The sequence below is a fragment of the Homarus americanus genome, unplaced genomic scaffold (assembly GCF_018991925.1).
Source record: "Homarus americanus isolate GMGI-L3 unplaced genomic scaffold, GMGI_Hamer_2.0 scaffold47521, whole genome shotgun sequence".
Taxonomy (NCBI): domain Eukaryota; kingdom Metazoa; phylum Arthropoda; class Malacostraca; order Decapoda; family Nephropidae; genus Homarus; species Homarus americanus.
This window is the reverse complement of record NW_024718149.1, coordinates 259,373-277,316: the sequence shown is the minus strand read 5'-3', so window position 1 is coordinate 277,316 and position 17,944 is coordinate 259,373. Positions and strand designations below refer to the sequence as shown.

Below are 17,944 nucleotides of genomic sequence, written 5' to 3'. Positions count from 1 at the left end.
TTATCAACGCTATAACTTGAACAAATATCTATGAGTTGTAACTAAATTTGGTGGGTAGATACATCACAACAAGACATCACAACAGTTCGATAATCAGCTGTTTTTGTCCTTGTTCTTGTGAGTTATGGCCCCTTGTACATGGCTCTGACTAGACGACAAAGATGATTGCTTGTGTGTAGAATCTTGTTAGCTAGTTTGATTTTCCTCAGTATTTATGATAGTGGTTGTTGGTAGTTGTGATAGTAGTTGTTGTTGATGGTGATTGTGCTTGTTGGTAGTTATGATTGTGGTTGGTAGTTGTGGCTGTGTTTGTTGATGATTGTGATTGTTGGTAATTTAGATTGTGGTTGTTGTTGAAAGTTGTGATTGTGGTTGTTGTTTTGTAGTGTTATTTATTACCATATTAGTGTCAAATAGGTCATATATAAAAGGGTTTATTATATTATGCCGTAGTTTAATATTCAACATGCATCAATCAGCACATGTAAACACCACGTTGTAAAAAAAATTAAAACAAAGTGATGATCATATATCTAGTTAAATGCCAAATAAATGAATGGAAAGATAATATGTATGTATGTATATATGTATGTATGTATGTATGTATGTATGTCTACGGACGCTACAAACACGACGACGCACACGAGTTTACAATGCTCTTCCACACCAGCAAGGAGGATAACAATATCTTTGAAACAATAGTCCTGTCTTCTCTTGTCTTTCACCGCCATTATCTCTCTCTCTCTCTCTCTCTCTCTCTCTCTCAAAAGGAGCGAGGTAATTAATCATCACCTGTTATGGATATTAATGACTTCATCTCACCTATTTCCCAGAGCTTAATGGATCACGGTGCCATCATGCCCCCCCCTCCCACAGTAAGGTCGAGTGCCACGTAGGATGACATACCCATATTCACTTCTATTGGTACTGTGCCTAGGACCATCTTTCCCGAGATGGTGTTTAATGAAGAGAAAGTTTTTACTACGTATTAATGAATTTTTTAAGGGCAGAGTTAAGAAAGGTGTTTTTTTTTTTTTTTTAATCTGAGGTAATTTTATGGGTGTGTGATAATGTGATGTGTTTGTCTATCTTAAAATCCTTAAATTAGGTACAAAATCCTAAAGTAGTACATTAAAATCCTTAGATATTTACAACTCGCCCTTAAAATAAGTACAACCTCTTTAAAGTAATTACCACTTATCCACCTCCTAAAAAAACCTTAATGGATTTTTAAAGAGGGTAGGATTAATAAGGAAATAATGACGTCACTATGGGATTACTTTGTACTGAAAGGTTAATGGTGGATTTAACCCCTCTCCCATCCCCCTTCTCCCCTCTCCCTCCATAGTGGTTAAAGGTAGATGGTGTATTTAGTGGTTGTGGCTCTCTCTCTCTCTCTCTCTCTCTCTCTCTCTCTCTCTCCTCGTTTATTAATCACCTATTTTCAATTCTCACATTTATTCCTTTTATGAGACATAGGAGAGAGAGAGAGATAGGGAAATATTCATCATAATTCTCTATTCTCCTTGGGTGAACTTATTCTTAGCTTTGTCCCTATTCCCTCCATTTATTCTCTCGTCTTTTCCTGGTATTTGTTAGATTGGTGGAAATTGGTTTATTATCCACATCCCCATCTCTCTCTCTCTCTCTCTCTCTCTCTCTCTCTCTCTCTTATAAGCAGAAATTGGTATTATTACATTATTATCCCTGGGTAGAGGCATCTTGGGGTGGGGGTGGGTGATGGTGGGGTGGTGATGGTGGGTGGTGATGGTGTGGGTGATGGGTGGTGATGGTGGGTGGTGATGGGGGTGGTGATGGTGGGGTGGTGATGGTGGGGTGGTGATGGTGTGGTGTGAGTGGTGGATGGTAGTGGTTTGAGGTATTAGTGATGAAGATAGCAATGTTGGTTTTCTGAAGGAGCTGGTAGTAGTAGTAGTGATGGTGGTAGTTGTGGTGGTAATAATGGTAGTAGTTATGGTTATGATGGTAGTTATGGTACTGATAATGGTAGTAGTAATGGTGGTAGTTGTGGTGGTAATAGGGAGTTGTCTCATGGGATCTATATCATCCCTTTAATACCCTAGTTGAGGGGAGGGAGGATAGGGAGAGAATGACGAGGGAGGGATGATGATAGAGGGAGGAGAGAGGGAGGAGAGAGGAAGATAGGAAGAGAATGACGAGGGAGGAGAGGGAACGAGAACAGAAGGCGAGAAGTGAGAAGAGAATTGGAAAATAAAATATTGGCGAAAGAGAAAAAGAGAGAGAAAAGAAGGAAAAGAGGGAGAAAGCATATAGACAGAAACGCAGGGAGAAAAGGCGGGTAGGAGAGGTAGATGAACACTGGAAGAGGTAGAGAGTAGATAAATCAAGGAAGTAGATGGAAAGACCGAGAAGAGGATTATCTGGAGAGACCGCGGTGAGGGGGGGGGGGAGGAGACTAATCTCTCACTCGTTCTTTCCCTCTACTCTCTTCTCTTACTTTCTTCCTCTCCTCCCCTCCTCACCTTTTCCTTCTCCCCCTCCCTTCTCCCCTCTTCCATCCTCTCACCCCTAACCTTTCCTCTCCTCCATTCCCTCCTCATTCTTTCCTCCTCTCCCCCTCCCTTCTCCCCCCTCTTCCATCCTTCCCTTCCCTCCCCTTTCCCTCCTCCCTCCTCCCATCCCCTCCTTTCTCCCCCTCCCTCCTCCACCTCTTCCCCCTTCTCCCCCGACTTAAGTGACACATGACAACACCTAATACCTAGTAATATTCTCTCGAGGACCACCCGGATTATTCCTTGAGGTACATCGAGGGTGTTCCTTCAAGGGTTTACTCAAGGATCACCTGGGATTTATCTTAGAAAGTCAGTCATCAAGGGCGTATTTATTCGAGGTTTACCTAGATTTTGACGAGTTATACCTTGAGGGTGTACCTTGTTTGTGACTTAAGAGTTTTCCCCCTTTATTGGTGATTAAGGATATGGTCTCAAAAAATATAATTATGGTCATTAGCTTTTATAATTACCCTTGAAAATATTGTATCCAAATTTCTCGCTAATTACTTTGTGTTCCTTTAGTTTTTATCAGCTTGCTAATGACGGTTGTGGGGTCTAAAGGCTGTGGTTTTAAGTAATTAGTTGTGCTAATGATCCTTGAATTGATATAACCTATTTTAAGTATCACCTTTATCATCACCACCATCACTATCAATCACCACCATAACTGTAACCATCATCATCATCATCAATCACCACCATCACCATAGCCTTGGGATAACGTGTAGCAAGTTAACGATAGCTTTCAAATATCGTTTAAGGTGTTACGATATCTAGTAGTAAACGATAGCCATGGAATTACACCTAAGAAATAACAATCACCTCTCTCTGTCTCTCTGTCTGTCTGTCTGTCCGCCCGTCTCTTATTTTATTCATTAATGCAAAAAAACGCCCCAAATTTTAACCCTCAAATCGAACGTAAAGAAATAAAGACAAATAAAACTCTACGGTCATCAGCGCCATATTTCACTAACTCCCCTTTGACCTTTTAGGGACGAGGGAAGGTCAAGCAGTATGATCCAGTGACCTTGATAATGACCCAAGTTACGTGATAGTGACAGCCACCTGATTGTTGCTTCTGACTGTAAGGGATTATTTTTATCCAAGTGAAATTGTGAAATAGTTAAAAAAAAAAAAAGTCGACAAAGTAAAAAATAAAAAGTAAAAAAGTCGAAAATATAAAACAAGTAAAAATCTTGTTTAACCCTTTGAGTCCTGAGGGGTTAAATTATCGTCATCAAAGGGTTAAATTATCGTCATCAAAGGGTTAAATCATCGTCATAAAAGGGTTAAGTCATCGTCATAAAAGGGTTAAATTATCGTCATCAAAGGGTTAAATCATCGTCATCAAAGGGTTAAATCATCGTCATAAATGGGTTAAGTCATCGTCATCAAAGGGTTAAATCATCGCACCTCCTATAGTGTTCCTTAACGATAAAGAGTTATGCCAAAAAAAAAAAGGTTGGAAAAGTCGAAAAAAATGTGAGAGCTTTTAACTTACTGTGGTAGGCCGTCATGGATTACCAACAGACCATCGTGTTGAAGGTGGTGGTGGGAGAGGTACTGAGAAAGAGAGAGACGGAGAGAGGGATTGAGAGAGATATTGAGAGAGAAAAATATGGGACAGGAACTTTATTATGCAGAAAGTCAGTAAATACAAAGTAACATTCGACTCAAAAGTTAGTTGTAGGTACATAAAACATTAAGTTTTATATATATATATATATATATATATATATATATATATATATATATATATATATATATATATATATATATATATATATCAACTACTACTACACTTGTTATCATCTAACTACCTGAAATAATTACGTTCCAGTCAGCGTTCGTTAACAAGTTTGTATTTTTATTCTACATGTATTTATATATTTATTTATTGGGGTTTTAATTATTTATATTTATCTTTATTTATTTTATTATTATTATTATTATTATTATTATTATTATTATATATATATATATATATATATATATATATATATATATATATATATATATATATATATATATATATATATATATATATATATATATATATATATATATATATATTTTTTTTTTTTTTTTTTTTTTTTTTTTAAAGTTTCTGTTGTTTGTTTGGGGGTTTCAAGTGTTAACAGCCGGTTTTTGGGCGGCAAATATTTACGTCCAGTCCAGTTAGCGTTCTTAAACAAATTATTTTGGCAGGAAAAGTTTGTTTGTGTCCAGTTGTATTCGTTAACAAATTATTATAATTGACGGGAAAGAATGTTTGTGTCTAGCATTAGTAAACAAGTTGATTATTGTCTCGGGGAACTTGTGTTTGTGTTTAGCAGCGTTCATTAACAACAGAAAAAAGAAATAAAATTAAAACACTTTACAAGAGTGACAGGTGAACGATGGAATTTTTAGTTCATTTCATTCACATTATTAATTAACAAAGACATAACTCACAACAGCTTTTAAAGTATAATTTCTCCTCCATCTTTTTTATAATTTTATCAAAGTCGCTTCAGAGGGCGTTTTATCTTCAATTGTGGGGGATAAGAACGCTTGAGGTGATCTAGAGAGTTGGGGTTCTCGTCTGATGGCTCTTGAGTCCACTTAGCAATTATCAAAACTTACAAACTTGATTAATTTCTCCTCTGCGTCGCCAGTATCAACCCTGCAAAAGTGTTAATGAGGGGCTTGAAGGCTCCATCAGTCAACGTGGGGATCAATTAGGAAGAGTAATTGAAGGCAAAGTGTGTGAGCGTGGCAGGGTAAGTGGCGGGGAGGGAGAGGGGTGACAGGATGGTAAGTGGCGTACGTCTCTCGCCATTCCTTTCTTGTATGCCTTTTCGAACCCTCGGTCTGCCACCCCGAAAGTTGCCAACGTGAGATTTATCATTGTCTATATTATATTTATCTTCATCTATGCTGGAAATATACAACTGGTAGCCTTATATCTGTGTTTGTTTTGTATTTTTTATTCTTCATTAGTGGTTAAAAATACAAATGGTGGCTTTTTTTCTCTTCAATTTAGTCAATAACTTTTATTTCTAGTATTTTACGTTTATTATTGTCATGGAAAAATATATTCTCATCTTTTCTCAGCTGGATCAATTGTTTTTGTTTTTATGTTCATTATTGCCTTAAAAAACAACAAAATACTCGTCTTTCGTTCCTGTGCTGAATCAACTTGGCATTTCCTAACTACGTTCGTCATCAACTTGAAATGTTAATGGTTTAACTTCTTGTTTGTCCTTCTGATCTTCACGTTCATTAGTACTGACAGTCAGAACGGCTAAACTTTCTGTCGATATTTCTCACCGTCGTTCATTAGTGTTGGATAATACGACTGGTTGCTCAATTCCTCTTCTGTGAGAAACGTCAACCGTGTTTATATTTCTCAGTAACATTCATTAGTACTGGTCAAATGAAATGTTTGTATTTACCTCGCGGGATTTATCTACACCAATATTTACCTTTCGTATTGTCGTTCGTTAGTGCCGGAAAATGAGCAAAGATGTAGTGATGATCTTTCCGTCTTTGTACCTGGAGTTTCACTAATAATGCTGGAAAATTCGATATATTTTGTTTTCCTCGGCGCCTCATTTAGTTTTTTTCTTGTTTTAATAGAGATATTCTTTTTTGGTTTTGCCTTTGTGTTATATATTGATTAATTACGCAGTATTAGAGAGTATAAACCGTATAAATAATGTAATATATATTTTACCATTATTTTCAAAGTAATCGAATACTAATATCACCAGGCGACGGATATCTGTTTATATATAATCCAACTCAAAATCACGTTCATTGTTGCTAGAAAAAAAACCCACCCAAACAACATAAAATTACCGTGTTTAGTTTTCTTATGACAACGTTCAGCAGAGAATCACGATTATAATATCAGTACGGTACAAATTATCCTCGTAAACTACGGCCGTATTATCTAACCTGCCACACAGATTATGTTTTAATTGGAACTCGCGGATGAAACAAATGGTCGGCTTCACTCGATTTAGCTGGGCTGCCACTCCGTCCCCTCCCTCTCTCCTTCCCCTCCTGATATGCAAATAATCATAAGTCAAGGGCTTGGGGGAGGGAGGACAGCGGTGTAGAGGGGTGAGAGGGATGGGATGGGGGTAGAAGGGTGAGGAGAGGAAGGGATGGGGGGGTAGAGGGTGAGGAGGGAAGGGATGGAGGGGTAGGGGTGAGGAGGGGAAGGGATGGAGGGGTAGAAGGGTGAGGAGGAAGGGATGGAGGGTAGAGTGAGGAGAGGAGAGGATGGAGGGGGTAGAGAGGGTGAGAGGAAGGATGGAGGGTAGAGGGTGAGGAGGGAAGGGATGGAGGGGTAGAGGAGGAGAGGAAGGGATGGAGGGGTAAAGGAGGAGAGGAAGGGATGGAGGGGTAGAGGAGGAGAGGATGTACAAGAGGGGAATGAAATGAAAAGATAAATAAAGAGTGAAAATTTTACCCAGGCTAATATTATTTTCTCAAGTGCTAATTTGATGTTTTTTATCTTTTCCCTTTTTGTTATCTGGTAATAGGGAAAGTGTCGCGTCTTCCCCTCCAGGTAGGTGAGCCAATTAGAGGAGGGTCTTGTGGTGTGTGTGTTCTGGAGGCTCTGGAAGCTGGTTTTGAGTCACCAGAGGGACGGACGGTCGGTGGCCTCTTTGTGTCGCAGCTATTGGCAACGTGTTGACGAGGGGGAGCAAATGATGCCTTTTTCTGGCGGCTTCGAGTCAACTTGTTGCTCTTGAAGTAAAATCGATTAATTCTCTTTATCCTTCGTTATTAATTGCATATTGGTTATCAATTTACAAAGAGGTTTTATAAATTGATTTTTGTCGAGTTTGAGAAGAATGAAAAGTTTGGGAAAAGAAATGATTACTGATGACAAGTGACGCCTCAGACTACTGTACCGGGTTGCCATCTTGAAATCGCTGCCTGACGTACGATATTCTTTTGGGTTTTTACGTACACTGTGTGTGTGTGTGTGTGTGTGTGTATAATATTATCCATAAGTAGTGGTCATAATCAGGTCAGGTTGACTTAGCAAATATTTACACAGAAGGAAGACAATGGAGAAGGCAGATGGCGTATTTTTTAACCAAATAAAAAAATCGTAATAATAATGTAGACGAAAGTAACTTATTTTAATCAGGTATTTTACCACATTTACGTAATTTACAGATTTTTTTTACCAGATTTCCTCGAATTAGTGAAAATAATTTTAACCAAATTTACTCGATAAAGAAAAAACAATATAATTCAAGAAGAAATAACCCGGCCTTAGCTTCCTTTTCTCTGCCTCTCTCCCCTCCATAGGTCCCCCCTCGCCCCAAAGGACCCCCTCCATGACGTCATCTGTCACTAGGGGAAGAGGGGGTTTGAAACCGGCAGGGAGTGGTGAGCAAACTCACCCCAGTACACGGTGATACACGTACCTTCCTCATCATCCGCCTATTTCTTCTTCGTCTCCTCCTACTACAGCTCTTCCTTATTCTTCTCCCCCTCTTCTTCTCCTCCACGCTTCTTCCTCCTCCTCCTTCTTCGCCTCCTCTTACACGCCTTCTTCCGTCTACTTCTTTACCTCCTCCATCACCACCTCTTCTACTCTTTCCTCGACCTCTCACCACCTCCTCCACTCCCCTCTACCACCTCCACCTCAACCCCTCCACTCCCCCCTCAACCGCCTCTTCCTCCCTTCTCCTCCTCCTCCTCCCTCCTCCTCCTCCTCCTCCTCCTCATTAACCCAGGGACGTCTTCTCACCCCGGTGGACCATTTTGAACAGCTTAATATAGAATCCTTGGTGTGTGTGTGTGTGTGTGTGTGTGTGTGTGTTGTCTTCACCTTTTCTCTTCTCACTACCCTCTTCTTCCTTCTCTTTCTCCTGTTCTTCCTCCTCTTTCTCTCCTCTTCCTCTTCTTCCTTGTTTCCTCTTCTCCTCCCTCTTCTGACTCAGTACCCATCCCTCCTTCTCCTTCCTCCTTCATTCACTTTGATGTCCAGTTTCTCCCTCTTCCTTCCTTCCTTCCTTCCTCTCTTGTCACCCCTTCCACCCTCTCTCTCTCCTGTTGTATCGCCCCCTTTATCACCCTTCCTTTTTGTGCCTCTTAAGTCCCCCTACACTTACTCCCTTTATCCTCGCTTATCCGCCTCTCATTCACCTCAATCCCACTCCCTGACTTTTACTTCACCTAATCCCCTCCTTTCCTCCCCTTCTTATCGTCTACCTCTCCATCATTCTCTTCCTTTTTCCATTCACTTTTCTCTACACTCTTCCTTCCCCCTTTCGTCTGCCTTATTCTTCTCTCCTCCCTCTTCTCTTGCCTTTTTCTCATCTTCCTTCTCAATATCAATCAATATCTCTCACTTCCCCTCCATCCCTCCCCCTCCTCCCTCCCTAGACCAGACTGAACTACTGAATAAGGCAATTGTACCTCAATTTTGGCCATAAAGTTGTTAAACTAAAATCCTACCTTCCATCTCGCCCCTACTTCTTCCTTCCTCTCTCCTCTTACCTCTTACATCCACCCTCCCATACCCCTCTCTCTCCATATCCTCCTTACTTTCCTTCTTTCTTACCCATCTTTTCCATTCCTTCCCTCCTCTCGTTACTCTAAACACCATCCATCTTTCCCTCACTCCGCCTCCCCTTCACCTCCTTCTCCTTTTCTTTTTTTCTCCCTTTTCCAGTCTCTTTTTTCAGTTTCCCCATCTCCCTTCTTCCTCAACCTCCCCCTTCCCTGTCACCCCCCTTCCCTCGTCACTCTTCCCCTGTCACCCCCCTTCCCTGTCACTCCTCCTTCCCTGTCACCCCCTTCCCCTGTCACCTCCTCTCTGTCACCCCCCTTCCCTGTCACCTCCCTTCCCTCGTCACCCCCTGTCACTCCTCTCCTTCCCCCCCCTTCGTCAGCACTCGTCCCAGGTAATTTGTCTCAACAATAACAGCTGTGATGTATACTGAGAACACGCGAGTGGGTTCCCTACACACAAAAAAAGAGAGGAGGGAGGAGGAGAGGAGAAAAAGAGAGAGAGTAGGGAAACGAAGAGAGGAGGAGGGAGGGGAGAGGGAGAGAAGGAGAGAGAGGGAAACGAAGAGAGAGAGAGAGAGAAAGATAGAAGAAAGAGGAAAGGGAGAGAAGGGAAGTAAGAGAGGAGAGAGAGAGAGAGAGAGAGAGAGAGAGAGAGAGAGAGAGAGAGAGACGGAAAAGAAGAGATACATACACGACCGACGCTGTTGTTGTTGGTTTTGGTTGTGTGTGTTGTTGTTGTTGTTGGTCGTTTCGTTGTTGGTTGGTTGCCGGTTGTTTTTGTTGCGCTGTCTCTGGGTTGGTTGTTGTTGCTTGCTGGTTTTGCTGTTGTCAGTTGCTTGCTTTGCTTGCTGTTGCTTTCTTGCTGGGTTTTCGTCGTTGCCGTTTGCTTGCCTGTGCGTTTCGTCTGCTTGCTCGTCTGGCTGCTTCGCTGTTGCTGCCGGTTGGCTGCTCTTCTTGTTTGCCGGCTTCCGCTGGGGTTGCCTGCTGGCTTTCTTGCCTGTCCTGTTTGTCTGCCTGTCAGTTTGCTTGTTTGCCGTTCGTTGTTGCTGTTTCTCTGCCGCTGGGTTGTCTGTTGCTTGACTCGCCTTGTCCAGCGAGTCTAACATGTTTGTTAGTCAATCTCTTTACGCCTTGTTTAAGAGATTACTAAGATCCTATCACTGTGATAATGACGTCCAATTCATATATACGCTGTCCATCTTTGTCCTGTGTTTGTTCTCTCTCTCACACAGACCACCACACATATATTTCCACTAACCCCCACCACCACCCCTCCCCTTGACCATTCCCCTTTAGGGAGGTCGACTTCCAGACCTTAACAGGACCCAAGGGACTGTGTCTGAGCTGTAGCCAGAGAGAGAGAGAGAGAGAGAGAGAGAGAGAGAGACCTGAAATTCGACCTGGTCCCTAATATTTCCTGTGTCCGCCAAGGCTTACCAAGCTTTGCATAGTGATGGTGGAGCGGACTCGTGGGGTTAAGGCGGCACCTTTGTGTGTGTGTCTGTGTGTGCATGTATATGTGTGAGTGTGTGTGTGTGTGTGTGCGTGTGCGTGCATGTATATGTGTGTGTGTGTGTGTGTGTGTCTGTCTGTCTTTGTATGTATGTATGTATGTGTGTGTGTGAAGGAATTTTCCGCATGAGTTTTCCTCTTGATTTACGTATAGTTCACTCTAGCCATCTGTCCTTCCGTCTATCCATTCATCCATCCTTCCATCTGTCTTGCCTTCCATCTTTCCTTCTCTCTCCTTCTATATATCCATCCTTCCTTTCCCTCTACCCACCCACCCACCCATCCATCCATCCATCCATCCATCCATCCATCCATCCATCCATCCATCCATCCATCTATCTATCTATCCATCCTCCCCTCTATCCATTCCATCAATCAATTCATCCATCACTCTTTCCCTATCCTTTCTCCCACCCATCTAATCAACCTTCGCTCCATCCATCCATCTATCCATCCACCCATCCGTCTATCCACACCTCACCACCAACAGACTACCCTAAGACTCCATCAATACCAGAGTGTGTGAGAGGCTCCAATACCTCTCCATGTATCCTCATTATGCCTAGGTGGGCGTCTCACACCTGCTCACACGCACACACACACACACACACACACACACACACACACGGGCGGGACGCTATACGGGGTTGGAATATGCTAGGAATACCCGTGTTTCTACCTGTTAATACATTCATGGATTCATCTTAATCTCGTGTGTGTGTGTGTGTGTGTGTGTGTGTGTGTGTGTGTGTGTGTGTGTGTGTGTGTGTGTGTGTGTTGACTACATTCATAGGCAAACAACTAATTGGCATTCCTGTTAATACACTTTCTATTTTTGTATATTGTAATGTATGTTGTATTATTATGCTCCTTTTATTGGTGGTATATATAGCTGTATGTATTATTACCCCGTGTCTGTCTGTCTGTCTGTTCATTCACCCATAGCTAATATTTTTTCTTTGGTGTTCGATAACTTGAAAATTACTTGAGATATCACAATGAAATTTAGTATAGGTGTTCCTCTTGTCTATACCTAACTAGTGGTCAGTTATCAGCGACATCTATCATTATTTACGGGAGTTATGACCCGCTATTCCATGGTAAAAGTTTGGCTGTGGTATATATCTGTCTCTCATCTTATTTGTCTAGTTTAGTAGTATCATAGTAGTTGTTTGTCTAGTTAAGTAGTTAGTTGTGTAGTTCATTCGTTAATTGTGTAGTTTAGTAGTTAGTTGTGTAGTTCAGTCGTGTAGTTCAGTCGTTAGCTGTATAGTTCAGCACCATCATAATACTCTAGTTATCGCGTGAGTTAAATTGGCCATAATATCCCATTAATACAGGTAATGGGGTATATAATTTGTACTGTGGGTCCTTTATCACCCATTACCGTGATTAGAAGCCCATTATTAACACGACTTCTTTGGGTACTGTTGACTCTGTAGCCTCTGTTTTCTTTGCTTATGAACAATTCGGTCCGATATTTTTGTGTGTGTGTATTTAGGTCAGGTCAGGTCAGGTCAGGTCAGGTCCTATTAGGTTAGGATACGTTCCGTTAAGTTAAATGAAGCTTAGTGTCCGTACTACTGTGTGTGTGTGTGTGTGTGTTAGTAACGAAGCGACCACAACATCACCACTCGTTATCATAATCGCTGAAAATATGACTTGAATGACCACTTGTTTATGTCAGTTTGTCAGTCTGTGTAACCAGTCATTTCACATAATAACGTATGATTATTTTTTACCTGGTTTGTTTCATGATTAGGTTAGGTTAAGGTAAGGTAAAGCTTAGGTCTAGTAATATTAGGTTAGGTTAGGTTAGGACGGGGAAGATTAGGCTAGGCTAGGACAGGGAAGGTCAGGTCAGGTCAGCCTAGATAAGGTTAAGTTACATTTAGCTAAGTCAGGTCTCGCCTTAGGTCAAATTGGCTTATATTTACATTCACAAGTAAGTATTTTGACCACAAGGTACGCCTACCCGGCTCTCTGGTCAAAATAAATGGTGAACCGTACCCGAATAGCCAGCAACAGCCATAATACCACAATCCCCCCTCCAATACTTCTCGTTTTCTATAACTGGTGGTGTTGAGGGGGAACTCCGTCTTCATTAGTGTCGCGTCGCTGAATCAAAATGTAATTTCCTCAATAAGAAATGGGAGTTGATCTATCTAAACTTTCCCGCGGGCGATAAACTTTGGAGATAAATTTTTGTAGTTTTCAGTTTTATTTGATATTAATGTGTATGAATTGTTATTATTATTATTATTATTATTATTATTATTATTATTATTATTCTCCCGTAGATTAGAATAATAATAACGAGAGAAAGATTCAAATTTAGACGATTAGGAATAAAAAGATTGGAAAAATAGATAGAAAAATCGGAATAGATAAGAAAATAGATAAGAAATAAGACCCCGGAAATAGGTGTCTGGGAATAGATTGTAAATAGGAAGAGATTAGGAATAGGGTGATTGGAAATAGGAAGAGATTAGGAATAGGGTGATTGTAAATAGGAAGAGATTAGGAATAGGGTGATTGTAAATAGGAAGAGATTAGGAATAGGGTGATTGGAAATAGGAAGAGATTAGGAATAGGGTGATTGTAAATAGGAAGGGACAGGAGCGTGTGTTGAGGATTTACTCGGATTATGATGAACTGGCCGTTGTGGGGTAGAGGGGGAGGGGGTGTTGTGGGGGGGGCTGTTCTGGTGTGTGATGGGGATGATGTGGGGGTGGGAGGGGAAGAGGGGTGAGAAAGGAAGAGAAGAGTTGGTAGGGAAGAGGAAGGTTAGGGGAAATGAGTCATAATGTTGGGGAGGGGTAGGGAAGAGAAGAAGAGGATAGTGGTGATGGGAGTTGCATTGTAAGGGTCAGAAGAAGTGAGGGGGAGAGAGAAGGGGGTAAGAAGAAGAAGGAAAGAAAACTACTTGAGAGAAGAAATAAAACTGTTGATAATGTGGGAGATGGGGAGGAGGAGAGGGTAGGTAGATGGGGAGAAGACTTTGGATGGAGGGGAGGAGGTATGAGATGCAGGGAAGTGTAGAGGGGGAGGAGAGGGGAAAAAATAAGGGGGGAGAGAACATGGGAGTGGGGAGTCGGGAGGGGGGGTGGGGACTGGGGCCTTGTTTTGTGTGGTCATAATTGCGTGGGAATATTATTGTTATTTTTTTCTCAGTCCAAATTGGTGGTTCATTCAGAGAGAGAGAGAGAGAGAGAGAGAGAGAGAGAGAGAGAGAGAGAGAGAGAGACCAGGTGGGGGGTGAAGGTAGAGGGAAGAGCTCGTCAACACAGGGCCAGGGAGGAAGACCTCACAGTTGTATGGAGGACAAAACAGCACCATTAAAGAGAAGTGTGGGTGAGAATCCTGAACTCCCCACCTCACACGCAACCTTACTTCCTCCTCTTCCTTCCCTTTTTCCTCTCCTCTTCCTCTCTTCCTCCCCCTCCTCTCTTTTCTCCTCTCCCCTCCTTATTTTTCTCTTCTTCTTTTTCTTATCCTCACTTTTTTCTTTATCCTCTTCGTCCTCTTCCTACGTCTTCCTTTCTATATTAGCTCTTCCTCGTTCATCCTTCTTCCTCCTCCTTCTTCTTTCCTCCTATTTTTCTCCCTTCTTCTTTTCCCCTCTTTTTCTTCCTGCTCCCCTTCTTTTTCCTTTCATTTTTCCATCTTTCCAGTCACACACAGACACACAGACACACACACACACACACACACACACACACACACACACACACAGTATTGGCCACACACACACGGCTTCCTCCCCTCATTTTTCCTCTTATCATCTCTCCCTCTTCCTCACCCTCTTCCTAACTCCCTCTTTTCCTTTATTCTTCCTCACCCTCCCTATCCTTTCTTCCTCCTTGATGGTGAAGGGTCCTCCTCAGAGCGCTCATCCTTCAGCCTCGAGGACTACCTATGTCAGTCACTGAGGCTCTGGAATGCTGCTTATACCACTCCTCCAAACCCAAACCTTATGTATGCATGTATGTATGTATGTATGTATGTATGTATGGATGTATGTATGTATGTCCAGCAAGTCTCTTTCTCTCTCTCTCTCTCTCTCTCTTCTTCTCTATCCCCACCTCACCACCACCGTCTTTATTGCCTCTAAACCTCCCACCCCCTATCATATTCTCCCTCCTTTAAACTTCCTCCCTCCTCCCAACCCCTCTCCCCACCTCCCACCACCAGTTAGCAAGTGACTGATGGTGATGGCTGTCATAACTGGCAGCCTCAATACTGCACAACTCACAATGAATTTATATTATAATTACAACACGTCCTAATAATTTACCTTCCTTTATTTATTTTTGTGCAGTGGTTACCCCCTTCTCGTTCGAGGGTGAGGGTGACGGTTCGAGGGTGAGGGTGACGGTTCGGAGGGTGACGATTCGAGGTGAGGTGACGGTCTGAGGTGATGGTTCGAGGTAGGGTGACAGGGTGAGGGTGTGAGGGACGGTCTGAGGGTGAGGGGTGATGGTTGAGGAGGTGATGTCTGGAGGTGAGGTGACGGTCTGAGGGTGAGGGTGACGGTCTGAGGTGAGGGTGACGGTTCGAGGATGAGGGTTCCAGGGAGGTGATCTTTTATCCACCACTGGGAATTACTGGGTCCTGCTGGGGCTCTCCATCACCTTAGTGCTCCATCACTCTAATGTTTCCCCTCAGATATCACCACCAACCACCAACCCTTTTTCTCTCTCTCTCTCTCTCTCTCTCTCCATCTATCTTCAGTGACTCCAGCCGACGGAGGGATGAGGAGGCCCCATCTGTGTCTCTCACTGACTCTCTATCTCTCTCTCAGTATATCTCTCTCACTGTCAATATCTCTCACTCACTATACATATCTCCCAGTGTATATCCCTGAGGTCACGGTAGGTTGACACATCGCCCGAGGGACATGTAAACAAACCCAGTCATGATATGTAAACAAACCCAGTCATGATATGTAAACAAACCCAGGCATGATATGTAAACAAACCCAGTCATGATATGTAAACAAACCCAGGCATGATATGTAAACAAACCCAGTCATGATATGTACCAGTCATGATATGTAAACAAACACAGTCATGATATGTAAACAAACCCAGTCATGATATGTAAACAAACCCAGCCATGATATGTAAACAAACCCAGCCATGATATGTAAACAAACCCACTCCACGTTACACTTTAGTCTTCTTCTCTCCCACTTGTCACTGAAGTTCCTCTCTCTCTCTCTCTCTCTCTCTCTCTCTCTCTCTCTCTCTCTCTCTCTCTCTCAATTAAGAAAAAAGGAAAATAACACTAAAGTCCAAGGAAATACAACAAGGCCAGATGTCTCCCAGTGAAAAAATTGTATACGTCGCATGCAACAACAACAACAACAACAACAAACAACAACAAACAACAACAACAAGACAATAACAAGCCTCTTCAGCTTATACTTGCAATAGGTGTCTCCGTGTTGCCAAAAATGTGGAAACCTGATATTTTATTTTTTTTTTCTCTGGTGATTTGTTCTCTCGTCCTCTTGATGGCGCCTTCAGGGACCTTCTCTTCCTCCTCCCCCTCCCCCTCCTACTCCTCCTCCTCCTTCGTCAGGTGATTCTTCTCACGTATTCTCCTTCCTTCATGTTCGATATCGCACTTTTCATGTTTTCTCAGAATCTGCCTGTGTGGGTGGGTGTGTGGGTGTGGGTGTGTGGGTGGGTGTGTGGGTGTGGTGGGTGTGGTGGGTGGAGGAGGAGATCTTATTTCTTTGTCTTAACTCGTCGTCGTCTTCTTTTGTTTTTTGCTTTTTTTTCCTTCTCTTTTTCCTCCCATCTTTCTTCATTCCTCTCCTCTTTTCTCTGCGTCTTCTCTTGTTCCTCCTTCTCGTTTCTCTCTCTCTCTCCTCCCCTAGCATTGTTTCCTTCTCTGTCTTTCCCCCTACATTTCTTCCCCTCTCCTCTTCCTCCATTTCCTCCCTCCTCCCACTTTCCTTCTCATTTGATACTACATCGCCTCTCCTCCCACCTTCCTCCCCACCTCTCTCCTCCCCACCTTCCTCCCCACCTCTCTCCCCTCCCCACCTTCCTCCCTCTCCCTCCCACCTTCCTCCCCCTCTCTCCCCTCCCCACCTCATTCTACACTTTCCGTCACAATAACAAGGGAGATAGAACATAACCTGGGGAGAGAAGAGAGAGAGAGAGAAGTATATCTTTGTGTGTGACCGGATGCAAACTGCCTCACCTTTGACCTCATCTCAGGCGGGGTCACAGAGACTCCGGCCCAGCCACGACAAAAACCCAACTCGTTTATAGTCTCACGCTCAGCCTGTTGTTCCTCTGGGGCACCTGAAGAATAGACACCCCAGCTTATTTCACTTGAAGATTATCCTACCTAACGCTTCCTGGGGGGCTTAGGTTAGGCTGGGTTAGGTTAGGTTAGGGTACGTAAGGTTAGATTAAGTTTGTAAGTTTGTGTTAAGTAAAGTAAGGTTAGGTTAGGTTCGGGTGGTTAATGTTCTGGTAGAATATAACACCTTATCTGAAAGCTGTTATATACAATTAAATACAACCACCCCAGTGACAGACAGACACCCAGACAAAGTTTTATTCCCACATCAGAAAAAACCCACAACAAAAGCCTCTCATTTTTTATCTGAATTCAAACTGGAAATATAAACACCATCTCACGTGTTAACTCGAGGAGGGTATCAGGTCATACAGAGTTAATGAAACACCTTATATACGTGTTCTTGTTATTGTTTTGGTGGATGATATTCACACCACAACAGCTAGCGGTAGGTGATAGAAGGTCTTTGAGGGATCATTCTCTCGTCTTATAAACAGTAACATTTAGACAAGAAACATTAATATATGTGGAAGTTGTTAAAGATGTCTCTATATTGTGGTCGACGATCTGGGATGTTGATGTTGTAAATGTCTGTAAATCACAAGGGTGTAATAGTTATCGAATTAAGTATTCTCACCCAGTTCCAAGAGTTTGGGAATCGTGTTTACCTGTGAGCGAGGTGTGTACTCTCCAACCACCTACCTACCTACCCACCCACCTCTCACCTACCTACCATCTCCTCCTCCCTCCCCTCCCTCTCCCCCTCCCTCTCCCTCATCCTTTCTTCCTTCCTCTCATTTCTTCATCCCCACTCCCCCTCCTCCTTCTCTCTCCCCACTCCCCCTCCTTTTTCCCTCCCTACCCCCTCCTTCCTTCCCTCCCTGCCTCCCTCCCCTCCATTCTTTCCTTCCCTCCTGTTTGCACCTGGTGGAGGAAAGGTAATGTTAAGAAGACTTACCTGTGTACATTAATTTGTTTGTGTGTTCTCTCTCTTCAACCTACACTTCTGTCCTCCCCTCTTATTACTGTTCTCTGCCTTTACCTTCCTC

General features: G+C 42.7%; 1 protein-coding gene across 1 annotated transcript in view; it reads right to left on the bottom strand.

Annotated features, from left to right (window-relative positions):
* LOC121859224 (serine/threonine-protein kinase fray2-like) overlaps positions 1-10,168 on the bottom strand; it is a 39,880-nt gene extending 29,712 nt beyond the window's left edge. The window contains exons 1-2 of the mRNA XM_042355963.1: positions 9,831-10,168; positions 5,160-5,199 (exon numbers count right to left, since the gene is read on the bottom strand). Of these exons, the coding sequence (XP_042211897.1) occupies positions 5,160-5,199; positions 9,831-10,168 (378 nt within the window). The remainder of the gene's footprint in view (positions 1-5,159; positions 5,200-9,830) is intronic.
* Between the last annotated feature and the right edge of the window lie 7,776 nt (positions 10,169-17,944).